Consider the following 15,241-nt stretch of genomic DNA (forward strand, 5'->3'; position numbering starts at 1 on the left):
CAAGAAGGACAGAGATCTCAGTTCTGAAATCCACAGCTTCAAGAGCACAGGCCAGGTAGAAAGGGCAGGATCCACTTACCAGCTGGTGGGGATGCAGCAGTAAGCAAGGCCTTACAGCTACAAATGGGAGCATCCACGTGGAAGAGACTTCAGAAAGATGGCAGTGGGGAAATGGCCATCAGCATGGGGGCACTGGTGGGGACCAGCAGTCAAAGCCAGAAGAGCCACTCCCAGCAAAGGTGTCCTTCAGTCCCATGCCTTTGGTGCTGCTCCTCATGGCTACTTCTTGGCTCTTCTTGACACACTGCTCGTGAGAATGCCTCCAGATTGTGGACGACAGTGCTGCAAAAGAATGTGCCAGCTTTTCAATCTGCCTCTTTGTGTGGGCTCAGACAGCTGGCCCTCCACCCTTGTCTCACTTGTGCACCAGTCCCTCCTTTTTCTTTTTTCCTTGCATTAGGAAAACCAAAAGAACATTTTCCTGGATGCTACTGACACCAGCATTCATGCACTGCCTCTAAGCTCTCTTACCTCTGCCAAGGCATCATGGAATGGCTGACTAGTTTCTTCAAGAAAATACCAGCAGAAACCGAAACACAGCAGGCAGGATGGGCTTGGGACACAGCTATGCTTTGGGAGACGGCTGCTGCAGATGCAGTCCTGTGTTGTGAGCAGCTCGTGTTCATGTTTTACGTCATTGCAGAAACACTGTGGTACCGTTAGTGGTCCAAAGGCTAGGAATGCACCTTCCAACAGAAACTGGTTGCATAAATTTTTTCTTAAATCACAGAGTTTATTACACAAACAAAACCCAAAGTCATCGGGAAATGTGCTTTTCCTAGTAGTGTCTTTTTATTCTTTCAGCAGCAAAATTTGCATACTACAGTGTCATCCACTGAACTAAAACAAAACAAAATTTAGGACCAGCCAATAAATAAATGCTGAAGTTGGCTGTAGAAATTATGATACGCTAAATTCAACTGTTAAAAATCTCTTGATTTTATGGTATGAAAAAGAGGGAATAATTCTGGTGAATTTGTTTTGTCTTTCTCAGGCTTCTTTGCTCTTTTGTCTTACTTTTTAACATTAGATGGATTATTCCTCTTTAGTTTGAAAGCACGCACTTGCTGTGTGGTGTGTGGATCCAGTCTTGCAACATGGCACATATTTGGGAATGATGCTGTTGGGAAATGGCACTTTCAGCATACATAATTGCAGCAGGAATTCTGCTTTTGAGGTATCTTCAGACTTGAAGAGGAACATAAGTGGTAACGCTGCTTTTTCTTTGGGAAATGTTGACCTGTCCAGAAGACACAGGCACCTTTTTATACTAAGTCTGCTGCTGCTGCTTCAGCTTCAGTTTGACACCCACTACACTGTTCCTCTGTTTACTATTTTAGCAATTTAATAATAGAGTAGTAGCCTTTAGAATAGTGCTTGCAGCTATTCACAGAAAAGTAGTACATACTTAGACTAATAAAAAAGTCCCTTTTATTAATTCTGCAGTCAAGCGAATTTCTGTTTGGCTTAAGCAGATTTTGAAATCCCATCTACGTCATTTGTATTGTTAATATATTACAGGGCTTTATACCACATCACATTACTGGGAATAGTTTTGGAATCTATAAAGATCAAAAATACAGATATTTTTAACAGTGGTAAGTAATTTTCTGTCATAATAATCAAAATAAAGTCCCATGAAGCTATTAGTAGTAAATAATTTTTTTTGGCATGTAATTTGGTATAAATAGTGACAAGCTGAAACCCCCCCCCCAACCCCAAACAACAAATGCATACTCATTAGTCATTCCGTTTAGCAGCACAGAGGCAGCAGTCAGCTAGGGTGTGCGTTTTTATGTCTGCTTCAATTGCACACTTCATTTATTTGGACATGGCAGAGGCGGCTTTCTCTGTCACACGGCATCACTGCACGATTAGCAAGTTGCGCCCCAGGGCAGCTGGGACGCTTTGCTGGGGCAGATGTTCTTTTCAGCTTATTCAGTGGCCGTTGTGGGGTTGTTTACTGTTGTCATAGATACCTGCATTTCCATAGCAGCCGAGCTGTTGTGTGTGAAGCAAGTGAATATAGTTATAAAAGGATCATATTTTGTTCTGTCTCTATAACTTACCATCTGTCAGCTGACTTTTCATGATGGATTCAGAAACCAATTTAAGAATAAAAGCAGCCAGCTGATCATTTTTGCTTATATTAAAGTGACAATGGACAAGAATGCAAATAAGCTGGTGCTTCAATGAAATGCTAGTTTCTTTTTTTTTTTTCTTAATTGCAGCAGTTTGTCTTCCAATACTTTCTCAAACTTTGCTGAAATCTTTCTTGAAAAATAGGAATGACCAAGTGTCATCTTCTGTACTTGCTCAGGTATTCCTTGTGCTTTCCCACTCCTCAGCTGTCAGCTCATCCCTCTCTGTTGCTTCCAAATTGTGATGTTGCACCTGCTTTCACAGATCCTTTGTAATGAAATCTAAATACTGTCCACAGAATAAAGGAAGGAATTGGTGAGGCTAACAGCAAAGGTATCATGCACACACAGGCATAAGTATGGCTCAGTGACATAGATCACCGCTCTGTTTAATAGTAACAATGGGATCATGTGCAAGTTTGGGGATAAATTTAATGTGTAGTCAGCAAGCTGTCTGAATGGTGAACTCTCATCCTTTCCACTCGGAGATGTGGTTGAACCTGTAGTTTAGCAATGGGAGTGAGAAGATTAGCCCAGTTGTAAATAATGTATTTATTGGTTGATTTTTCCAGATCCTGACATTGATGCTGCCACTGCCATGATGCTTTTGAATACTCCCCCTGAGATACAAGCAGGTTGTGAGTAGATATTTCTATAGCATATAGCAACATAGACGTATAAAATTAATATTCTCTTTTATAAGTATACAGCATACCAGATAAAAAGGACGTAATAAAGAAATATAACTTCCCTTGTAGACCCTTGCACTTCCTTGACCCTTACATGAGTATAATTTTGTGGTTCATACTACATTTGTTACATGAATAATATTAATCCATGATCTCTAATGTAAAAGAGAGGTTATTGTTATTCATGACATACACTTAAATGAGTAACATACTATTATCCATACTGATAGAAAGACCTGGGGCAACAGCCAGGAGAAAGGCAGGGGGAGAGAGAAAGAGAGCAAGAGAGTGAAGGATACGTGGCATATGGTTCTGTTTTCATTTTGTTTTGATTTGACTCCTATCGTGTAAGTTACCACAGCCATCTGGATACTTTCCATTCACTTGGGCACTGTTTCGGCTCCTTCCTTGCACACATCCTGCCTGTTTTGGGTTTTTTTTTCTCTGACTAATGCAAGGTGGTAGGCAGGTGACAAGGAGCAAAGAGAGGTCTCATTTCCTGCCAATACTGTTCTCCCTGTTCTATGACTAGACCTAAGGTTTTAATGCTGTGTATTAACAGAGCACTGAAGAGGCCTTGACCCCCGCTGTACTGGGCTGTGCAAATACTGCAGGAACCATCCTGCCCCTCAGAGCTTGCAGTGAAGGTATTACAGGAATCCATAGGAAGTACAGCTGCACAAAACAGAGAATACAAGAAGACAAACATATCGCTAGTCAGCAAGTGTGGTAGTAATGCCAAGTGACAGGCAGCTCTGAAAAATAAAGGCAGAAGTTAAAATAGGAACCATTACCAAGACTGTCTAGCATCACTGCTATTGTTCTAGCCTGGGCAACCAACTCCAAATTCCAAGGGAAGCCTTGAATTGCACTTTGATACTCTGCCTGGGGAAGAGAGTCAATTACCATCAAAGCATTTCCCATGCAGCTGAGGAAAGCTATTGTCAGCCTGCTTTGTGACCCTGCCAGAGGAATGCTGCTTGAGAAGCTTCTCTCAGGAGAGCGTGATGTACCAAGGAACTGTTCCAGAAAGAGAAGAGTGGTCCTTGTCCTCCTCTCCTGAGCAGCTTTCAGGAGCTGTGCATGGTAAAAGGGCAAACAATCCCTGCTGTATGTAGGTAGGAAAAAGGAAAGATTATTGAGGAGGTTATGCTTTGTAACTGATTAATTAGCTTTCTGGTTTTAAATGACCATTTAAAATTCCACACCCATATGTGAAACACTGCTAACAATCACAAATGAATTCTAAAATCAGCTTTTACTTTTATATGAAACCTTGAAATGGTATCTGACATACATTGGTTACCATTTACCTCAATTCCACCATCCTTTAGTTTTCATTCAGAAAAACAATAAGGCATAGTAAAAGAGTAAAATATTGTTATTAGGATTATTTTGTATTTGTATAGGTTTTACTGTATAGACTGTAAAAACTGATTGTTCACATTGCTGCTATAAGTAAGGAATATGCAATTATAGTTAGAGGGCTAACTATTCAGAAATCAGTTTCTGAATTATTAACACCTTGCAGTATATTCACAGACCAAACTCTTATCAGTTGTAACTAAAGGCAGAAGTTCAAAGTAGCCAGCTGTGTACAAGTTTCTACTGAAACCTGCAATCCAGCTGGCACCAGGAGTTAAAGCATATAAGATACTGTGATATGCTCAGAGAGAGCATGTAGCAACATAGATTTAATACTTTCTGCTTCAGTTTATTGAAGTCGTGTTTCATCAGGCTTTGTAGGTTTGTGTTTGAAAAGAAACAGCAATTGAAATACCTGCTTCCTTCAGAAGTTACAAATACTTGGGATTTTTATTAGTAGTCAGTTCATGAATATTAATTCCAAAAAATTTGACTTGCACTGAAAACTGTATCTTGACCGGCAAGGCACTGAGTACTGTCTGGGCCGTCTTGGGCAAGTTACATCAAATTTATGGGCCTGTTTCCCTCTTGTGAATCTAATTTGGAGAGAGGACAGAAGAAAACAGGATGGTGAACAAAAGGTAGAGCTCAGTTTAGAACTCATGGGTACTAAATCAGTGAAGTCCATGAGTTAGTTTTGTACAGTTGCTTTTTGTACAAAAGATTTTCAGCACTTCAATTCTTACCGATGCCTTGAAAGTGAATTTTACTTGCTGTAATTCCAACATAGTTTTCCCTGTTCCTAAAAGTGTGGCGTCCTGGGCATGTTACTGAGTCTTGCTAAGCCATGATGTTTTGCCATGATTAAAATAGGAGATAGGTTCTGATGCTTTTGCAGCGTGTTTGAATTCCTGAGATTCAAGTCACTGGAAGCATGTAAGTAGCAACACCTTCTTAATTGGTGAGGTCATTGTGAACTTTGAGCCACTTGCTTTTCTGGAGGGACAAGTAAAGAAGGGACAGTGTTAGTGTACAGCTGCTACTGCTAGTGCTGTGGTCAAAGGGATTATCCTGGAAATACTAATTTAATTCAAGAAGCTTCTCAGTGCTGTTACACATAGCTTCAAGTTCATGTATTGTCCTTTGCCTGTTGCTGTATAATTTGTGAATTGCACACAAATGCGAGTACATTGCTCAGCATGAAGTTTAATACTGCAAACAGCTATTAAACAGTGCTCACAGAAAGGGTTTGGGTAGAAACCAGGAAACTGAGAGTCTTCCCAGCTCTGACATCCACCTTCTGACCAACTGCTCATCACTACTCAGTTGGTTGGGTTGTCTAGAATGTGGTGGCCTTCAGAAAACTTAGCAACACTGGTTTTGTGAGTAGTTCTTTATAGGAGAGTGAAGTGCTGCAGTAGAGATGTTTAGGAAGATAAAAGCATGGAGTTTTGCTGGGTGCTTCTTAAAAAATAGGTTTTCCAGGGTTGAAACCAGTGTCTCTCTGATTTGGAAGTCTTTGTTAATCTTTGTCTCAAAACATATAAAACCCAGACTAGATACATATATTGTAAGTTTGATGGAAGGTGAAATAATTCCCTAAAGAGATCTACTTTACCTCTACACTTCTAACATTGTACCTCAATGAAATTCGCTTTTTAAACTAATGCAAATGGATTGTGTATGAGCAAGATACATATACATGATTGAAGACAAAAAAAAATTGCCTTAATGACAGTCAGAAATTCTCCAAATAGGATAAAACAGAGCATACTGTTTTGCTGGGACATTTTTATTGTACATGAAACTTGATAGATGCAATGTTCTATTTGTACTGCTTATGGACAAGTCACTTATTATAACTGAGACAGCTTCCAGCCTAACTTTGGGTATCAGAAAATGATAAATTATTGTGAGTAAAATGTTTCATAAAGCTATTTTTACTAACAAATTTGTATTAAAGCAAAAACTAGGAAAAGACATTTTCATAATGTTCAAACTTTCTATTGCTGGATTTTGGTTGGGATTTTATCGTGTTTTACTTTGATGTTTAATATTAAGGCATTAAAGGGATGAAATAAATTTGGAAAGAAAGCTTACTTTTATGAAGTATTATCTACTTCTTCCTCTGTACTTCTCATTATATTTTTAGAAAAAGTACAAGTGTGATAGGATTATCAGGATACACTTGTCTCTCCCACCTCAATTTCTGTTTAGAATAAATGGCTTGTTGGATGCACCCTAGATTTGCAGTTTGTAAGGACTACGGAGTATGGAATTTACGAGCTATGAAATGGTCCTTGAGCTGTAAATACAAGTTGGGCAGATGTCATCAAATTTGTGCCTGGGATAAGATAGCTAATAAAGTTACACATTTGGCAAAAAACATTTGCTTTTGGCAACTTCTGATGTCCCATCCACTATAGATCATCAGCAGTTTCCTACTTTCAGTTCTTGTAGCCTGATCTAAAGAATTCTGCTAAACACTGTACTGAAAGAAAGCTTGGCAGAGAAGAGCTGAAGCTGACAGATAATAGCCAAAACTCAGTACCTCTTGTCTATAATGATTTCTTCTGTGGTACAGAAGCTGGGTCAGGGAAGAGAGCCCTGAGATCAATGCATGTGCCATGTGATGACAGAAGCAGCAAAGAACCAGTGTAGCCCCACAGGATACACTCACACATTCCACTTCTTTAAAATTCATTTCTCAGTAAATACTATGCATTCTTCCGTGGTAAGTATTGGCTACCTTGAGCTAGACAGTTTAATAACGTGTATGTTTATTTCCTAGGTCACACAAAGAACATGTTTTTTTACCCAGTTAATTGTCTTGATTGACAACAAATTTCACTCCTTACTTATACTTCATTTAACTTTCACATGCCAACATTTAACCAAGAAGTTAGTTTCCTTTTCTAGTGAGCTTTTGGAGTGTCGGTGTGTCTGGTGACTATCCATTACTTCCTCATTCTTTTGCATTTCAATATTACCAAATTGCTACATTAATTGTTAGATAATCAAATCTTCAGGGAAAGACCCAGTCTGATATGGTTTTTCTGACACTGTTATGAAGATCTTGGATGAGGTGTTTATCTCAGCCAGAATGGAGCTTGCTTCACTTGCACATACCTGCAAGTAAGAGATCAGGGATGCAGTCTGTTGAGAAATGTGATGAAAGTAGTCCATAGTTGGAATAATCTACTCAGCTAATGTGCACACAAGCGCGTGCTCTGGATTAAAATAGTCCTACACTGGCTGTGGAGTGATCATGTAGCCGTTTACTTACTTTCCACCTACAGACCCTGAGCACAGGGTACAAAATAACGCTGGATTTTTGAAGGGCTTCTGTTGGATCCTTTTAACACTATGTGAACATAGTGCCTTGGTGACTTCAGATTATGGTATGTTCTCCTACATGTCATTCACTTTATTGTCAGTTAAACTATAGCATGAAAGTTCACTACAAAAGGAAGATTTTCTTTTCACCTTGGAGAATTTCAGAAGCATAGTCTTGATTTTTGACATTGGATGCATTGCTTCACTCCAGAGTTAGCCAGTGGAGACTCAGATGGCTGAGTCTGCTCAGGTTGTGAAATTCCACCAGAGCAGCATAAGATCCAAAAATAATTTCCCCATTCATGCAGCAGATTAGGGGCAGATTGTCGGTACATGGTTTGACTGTACTCCAATGAAAGTGTTTCCTGGGTTTAAGTTTCCTGAGAGCAGAGTAGACCCTTGAAAGCAGTAGTAATGAAAGTTGAGAGGTGAATAATGATTTTGTTGTTTCAGACTCTTTGTGTTTCACTGGGAACATTTTGTGGAAAAGCAAACCTTCATCAAAGAGATGCACAGGTTTTCTTGCATTGTTTTCTTGAGCTGAGTTTCTCAGACATAAACGGCTTTCGGCACTTGCACAGAAAAGGTGTAAATTACATTTCACACTTCTGCCTAGGAATTGGGAACCTGTAACCTGCCTGTACTGTTGGTTAAAGAAGCATTATAAGAAAGGGGTCAGGACTGTAAGGTGTTCATCCAGATTGGCAGTGATTGATGATATGGCTTGGAGTAAATTATCTTACGTCCACACCTTGAATCTTCAATCTAAAATATAAATATCTCAAAGTATGGGTTTGAAATATAATTAAAGCTTGTAAGGCGTAAATGTATCTTTGGAATAAAAGCACCACATAATTTCAGTAAATAATCCACAACCCTTCAAAAGCACCAAGATGTAGAAATAATTCCTTGAGTATAAGTCGCTGTCATACAGCCTGCACAAAGGCTGGAAGACTCTGTGGGTACCAGGGACAGTGTAATAGCAGTTTATCCGTAATCTTTTTAAAATTAAGTAATTAGTGTTATTTTTTGCAAGGATCAGTTTTGATGCTTTAAATGCTGTAAGTAGAGATGAATGAGCAAGAAAGACCAATCTTACGGTGGCACACTGGTAATGTGGATAACTAGAAATTAATACCTTTTACTACTGAAATATTTTAATCCTGCTTTTCGGTTTAGAGTGCTACAGAATTTTAGGTTTAGAGTGCTACAGAAGCTGATTTACCAGAAAGTTTGGATGTTGTGGGTTTTTTCCTTTATGGTTCCATATACTTCCTGAAAGGATACACTATATAGTCCAGTGTCCTTCTTCAGTGATCCCTTGCATACAACCTTTCTGTTTGTCTGAGTGATGCAGTGGTTCTGCTGAATTATAATTCAGAGAGTCTGAGGAAACAAAACCAAAAATCAGTAGCAATGACACTGCTGTTTCAAGCTGAAATAGTCTTATTGAAGCCTTTCAGTGAGTGGTGGTACGAGGCACAGACTGGCCGTGATTGAAGGGAATTTCATAGGCAGGACAAGAGACCAAGTTGTCTTTTAGAGGATATTTTCAGAAGACATCAAACCTCTGTGTTTTCTCTTTTTACAAACATTTGTTACTTCTTGAAGGGAATATGTGGAGAGAGAGAGTGTGTGTGTGTGTGCGCAGGCGCATGGGTATGCATGTATTGATGTGGGAATGTTTTAGACGTGAAGCTTTTGAAGAGAATGTTTCCTGGCTAGCACTCCGTGATTTACAAACCTGCAAAGGGTCGAGGAAAATGAGGGATGGGTTCCAGAGAGGGTGTCAATGTATAGAAATCCTAAGTTGTGAGACTTGGCAGTGTATTTGATATAGATACAGGTATACATACATAGGAGTGCAGGAAAAAAAGGAAACTCAGAAGAGATAAAGAAGGAAAGACAGCTAATTTTTGAGAATTGGTGAGGAAGCAAACAAGATGTTCTAAAGAAGCAATGGGAGTTGTCAATAACGGATAGAGAAGAAGAAAAATAATAAACATCAGTTAAGTCTGCCAGCAGACAAGGAAAATTAGGTAATGTGGGGAAAGGAGAGTTTGGGCATCAAGGAGCCTGTTGCTCTCTTTTTGCAGTAGCACTTTCAGTATGTATGCTTTGCAGTTTTACAGTGTATATTTAGACAGTATCCATAGCTAACTGACATTCTGTGCATATGCATAAATATTTAATTTCAGTATAAAATGATAGTTTGTATCATAGTGAAGAGAAAATTCCCAGATCTTTCTCAGTCAAAACTCCTGGTTCCTTTCTTTTGATGAGACTTTGTAAACATAGAGAAACCATACCATGTAGTGCAACATAAAATCTGTCCCTCTTAAAAGTTTGTTGGAATAACCATGCTCATTTGAAACTGTGTCTTTTTATCAATCTTTCAGTATTCAGCACATTTATCTGTGGCTTTGAATTTACCTGTCACCTTCACATTTTAGGTTAGCCATATCTTTGAGCAGACTGCTTTTCTTTCATGACACTGGTATTTCAACCATCTCAAAGTTATGCTGTTGAAACAAATTTAATAAGAAATTCAGCTTTTTGAGTTTTAACATGATAACATTCCTCTACAGTATCTACAAACCAGAACATTGGAGCAGAGAAAGCCTTACATTGTCCCCCGAGTGAAAGAGGTTTGATCGATTCCTCATAAACTAGCGATGAAGGAAAAAGTGTACAGAGTAGGGAATTATAAATAGCAAAATGCTATTTAAAATTATTCTGGTCATTGAAAGCTGACCCAAGTTGTTATAAACTAGGTTCTGTAATTTTAGTAATTTGAGGCTGTGCTTAAGCACCTAAATATAACTGACCTGTTCTTCAAAGGTGCTCAAAAGCAAGAGTGGGTGTAACACAGTGACAGGATTTGATCAGGAGAGTGATGCGCTCTCACAAGCAGGAGAAAGAAGATTATTTTCCTAGAACTAATCTGTGTGGTTGGGAGTGAAACAAGGTGAGCACCAGGACAGCGAGAGGGGAGGTGTCCATCTGGCTTGATGTTTATGGGAGGTTGAAGTGTACCTCAGCAGCTTAGAACTAACATACCTCTGAGCCTGTACTTCTCTGCCTCAGAATACACTGGCATGTATTTTGGGGTGTGAGTATTTGAAGTTGAGCATGTAAAGTGTATGTGTTGATTCTGAATAATTTTTCTAGTCTCTGTGTAATTTGTTTAAAAATAAATTCAGTGGGTGTATATAAAGTGATAATGTATACATTTATCTTACAAGTGTTTATATAATATCTGTATATTTAAAAATAATATAAAAAGAGTAATGATCATCATTCTCTTTTTGGGCAGTCCCTGTGGGGGGAAGTTACGGTGTGATTGATGACTTCTAGTAAATAGAACATGTGTCAGCTGGCTGGCTGTGGATGTTTAAGAAGCGTGTTCGGGTGGAGGCTGTAGTGAGGTTACTGTTCCAGCCTGAAGGGACATAATAGCAGTGCAAACAAATGCCATTACATGCAAGTAGGTCCCTGGTAAGGGCCTAGATTAAGAACTGTGTTTGGCAGTCTTGCGTCTCACAGTGGAAGAGGAAAATCCTGAGACTTGCTGAGGACACTCTTGCTGTGGTGGTGCCTGAGTAGTGCTTCTCTGCTACTTGTTCAGCTGTCTGCCGTGGGCTGAGCAGTGTACAGAAACATGCCTGGGTAGAAAACAAGTTCTCGGGTGTAGCCTAAAATCTTGTTGGCCAGTGCTGCAGTTTTTGATGTAGAGCCAAGTTGAATGGCCCAGTGAAATGTCTTGTCTCTAGTGGTCAGTGCCTACGAGTTTGGTGTCAGTGGCATCAGCACATGTTGGGTGAAGGAGGCTGGGCTGTGACCCGGCCGCATGCGGGACTGCTGCCAGGCTGTGTGGCCGGGTCATTGATGGCCAAGGACAGGGCCTAATTAGTGCTATGGACATAATGTCCTTTTAGTCTCTTCCCTTTCTCTTCCTGGTAAATACATATTTGTAGTTAATATTTTGTTTTGCAGAGATGGGGGACCAAGATATTGCTGCTCAGAAAGTAAACTGGGATGATAAAAAGCTGTCAACTGTGATCTTGCAGTGAAATACTTGTGTTCTGTTTATCTGTAAGGGGTCATTTTTTTTGTAGACAAAATAGTTATATCTGTGGTCATAGCTGGTTTTGACTCTAAGTACGTGCATTTACAGCAGAACAGCAATTACAAAACAAAAGTGATTAGTTTGTACAAGGAATAATCTGCAGCAGCTAGGTCAGGCAGTGGCTTTGGCAAGCCATGTTGTTATTGTTTGCCATGAAAATAGCATTGGAGCTAGAATGGCACTCAGAAGACTCGAGGCTGCGATGTCCAAGGTAAGCAGTGTATTGCACGAGCCTCTCTAATGGTTTTCCAGTACATTGAAAAGTTTGAGTTCCACATTTTGCTCCTGTAGTTTTCTAACTTTTCCTTTAGAAGAAAAAACATTCTATGTTTTGTTTTGTTTTTAGTTCCTTCGGGAGTGATACAAAATGGAGCTCGAGTACTGAGTAGAGGAATATTTCCTGGAGCCAGGCCATTGCCAATCAACCCTATAGGGAGTATGGCTGTCGCAGTAAGGTAAGAGCGGATCATTGTGGGATCTGTATGAAATAAATCAGTGTTTTGCAAAAACTGTAAAGTATATGTGAGCTCTGGGTATTTTGCTGCTTGCCAATGATTCTGAGGTTCTAAATGAAATAAAACTCTGCCACCTAAAATTCTTGGGGTATCATCCTTTGCAATATATTCATGACACATCTGTTTGTTGTGTGGTGGTTTGTGAAAAGCGCTTTTATTTTCACTAGCAAATTGCAGGCAGTTTGTGGTGAGAACCTCCTATAGTGGCCTGGTTTTCTAAGTGCAAATGCTTTTTCCTGCTCCTCCCCTCTCTCCCTTTTCTTAAAGACTTTTTCCTGGATTAAATACTAGAGAGAAGAGTATCACTAATATTAAAGCAAATCCTGAAAGCTATTTGAACATATAGCTGTTGTTCTGTTATTAACTTAGATCTTTATGAGGCAGTTTCTTTCACTACAGTTTTATTTCAAGGTTATACTGAAACATTCAAGGGTAAAATGTTGTTTAAGATATCCAACTACCAGGAAGCAGGGCAGTAAGAGACATCTAGTGATGGCAGTAGGAACTGTGGTTCAGTGGTTTGTTTTGCTTAAAGCAGTGCTGGTTTATTGGTGGAAGAACAATTTGCCCCAGGTGTAGCTCCATTTTCAGTCAGTCACAACAGAGATTAATTTGGTCAAGTGTACTGCCAGTGCCCTCCTCTGTCAGAACTCTCAGTATCTGCAAAAGCTATTACAGCTCAGGCAGTTGGGTATTCTGTGTGGGGTTTCATAATTAGTGCTGACCTCACTTCACGGTGCTGTTCCATTTACACTCTCTTTTCTCAGGATAGGGCTGCACGGCAGTGAAATAAAGTATCTGGGTAGGTCTTATTCCATTACTTTTTACATGGATTTTTTAAATTTTTTATCCCTTTTCAGAATCAGTGTCTAGCCCTTTGGGTGCAGTATTTCCATCCAGTAAATGGAGAGAAAGACAGAGAGAGCCTATGACATTCATGTAGTCCTGATGCTTAAAATGCATAGAGGGGAAGATACTAATTGGAATAAAATCCATATTTTTTGATGAGTGAGTTCTTCAGCTGTTTTTCCCATTTGCTACACTGAAGGGATGCAATCCCAAGGGTCATCCTCCAGAATTCTGCAGAGTTCTTCTCCATCTCTCTTTACCACAGCTTGGCCTTAGCAGCAGGGGTCAGCTCTCTTCGTCAGCTTTGCCACTGGCTTTACCCAGGACTTGTATTCTGCTCTAGTGGGGATTGCAGAGCTACGACTACTAGGACTACTGGATCATTAATTATATATAATTTTATGAGGTTTTCAAGCTAAATGGAGGACACAGTGGTCTCAATACTCTCTTTAGAATTTATCTGTATTTCCTGCTTAGACTCTATTTCATAATCAGAATTGACTCATAGAGGAGACAGAACTATTTTACTTCCAGGCCACTTGAAAACTTCTGTGTAGGCATCCTCAAATTCCTGTGCTGTAAAGCTGTATATAGTTAAATTTTATACATTTTCAAAGGACTGTTTCTCATGGTTTTTTTCCCAGCAGGTAGAGAACGGGGTCTTTACCAGCTACCTGTTTATGTAGAGATGGGAAAATAGGGATTTTACCCCTCCCTTGCTTACGTTCTTTTTGCTCTGTCTCACAGAAGAGCATTTATCATTAGTTAATGCAGACATTTCTAATTCTTTTTGTTCTCTTCTCCAGCCTTAGGCAGTATTAGAAATAGCTTGCTATGAATATATTCCTGGTGTGCATAATGTCTGCTCATATTTAAAAGCTCCTGCAATATCCCCTCTTTCAATTCTTGAAAGGCAGAGGGAGACACAGACAAGAGGCTTTGAAAGCTTTTGAGAAGTTAGGTGACTCTCTTCAACAGAGTGAGTTCAGCAGGCAGTTTTGTCTTGTTTCCCTCAGGGATAATACTATTCAGAATTTCTTTGGGAAGAAGATCAATCTGGATTCACAATGCCTCTTAGAATATCATAGGGTCCTCTCAAAACTGGATACCTCTCTTATCAGTTCCTGTGAAAAATACACTGTTTCTTGGTGCCAACCCCTCTCCTCAGATACACAAGACTAAATAGGACCTGTCATGTTGAGCTTTCATGGTGTCTCATGAGAATAACTTCTGCTTATAATGTGCAGCAGGGGAAATTTACCACAGCATCCATACAGCCTTCTTTTGCAATTTGGGAGTAGGTGGACTGCTCAGATTGAGCTGTCATTCCTGCACAGAGGATGATGGTCCAGTCCGACTGGCAGGGAATGTTTTCAGACCTGTTCAGATGCAGGAAGGTTGATTTTCCCCACTAGTTTTTACCAGGAGGGAGGTGTGGCCAGCCACAGTAGGTGGTGCAGTCTCCTGTTAAGTTTTCTGCTGAAATTGTGTGCCTCTGCCTATATATTGAGAAGCCAGACAGCTTCTTTCTAAGACTTTTTAAATCAAATATCTGTTTTCTTGAGAAGTGTTCCTTTGGTGCTGTAAATGAAAGGCCTAAAGCCACCTGAAGAAGGTCGTTTTCATCATTCTCACAGGGGACCATTAGCATTTAGCATTTTCTTGGTAGCAGATAGTTGCATAATAAATTAAACCTCTTAACTGTTTTTCTTTAGTTACTGTATGTAGGAATCACAGGTTCTTCTGTAAGATGCTGGTCTTCTGTTGGCACTTCCTTGCTGTCTGAGGTGTTTCTTTCATTTTGTGTTTTATTTCCTCAGTATCTTAATGGCCTTTGGTTTAGTTGACCCCCAAGCTGGTGCATGTAACTTGCAGTATGTTGTACTGTTGTGCAGTGCCATTAGTGCCAAAACACAGCAACAGTGGGTTAAATTTGCAGTTAGGTGGGGCGTATTGACTAATCTGTTGTTCAGAAAGGAGGCCAAAACTATAGCATTGGACTAAGAAGCTGAAGTCTGTGATTTCTGATGTGTTAACTGCCATCAATTGAAAATACTGTGCTGTTCATCTTCAGCACTGTGACTGAATGCATTGGCCTATTTGGTTCCTATGCAAGGTATCGATGTGCTGCTCTTCCCTTGTAATTACATGTAATTA

General features: G+C 39.7%; 1 protein-coding gene across 13 annotated transcripts in view; it reads left to right on the top strand.

Moving 5' to 3' along the window:
- The window catches only part of FOXN3 (forkhead box N3), a 138,217-nt gene that overhangs the window by 108,456 nt on the left and 14,520 nt on the right, over positions 1 to 15,241 (top strand). For 8 of the 13 annotated variants that reach the window (XM_068192631.1, XM_068192638.1, XM_068192640.1 and 5 more), the window contains 2 exons: positions 2,774 to 2,839; positions 12,067 to 12,175. In XM_068192631.1, the coding sequence (XP_068048732.1) occupies positions 2,774 to 2,839; positions 12,067 to 12,175 (175 nt within the window). The remainder of the gene's footprint in view (positions 1 to 2,773; positions 2,840 to 12,066; positions 12,176 to 15,241) is intronic. The other 5 variants (XM_068192637.1, XM_068192639.1, XM_068192641.1 and 2 more) reach the window with 2 other exon arrangements.

Source organism: Anomalospiza imberbis, chromosome 6, assembly GCF_031753505.1.
Source record: "Anomalospiza imberbis isolate Cuckoo-Finch-1a 21T00152 chromosome 6, ASM3175350v1, whole genome shotgun sequence".
Lineage (NCBI taxonomy): Eukaryota > Metazoa > Chordata > Aves > Passeriformes > Viduidae > Anomalospiza > Anomalospiza imberbis.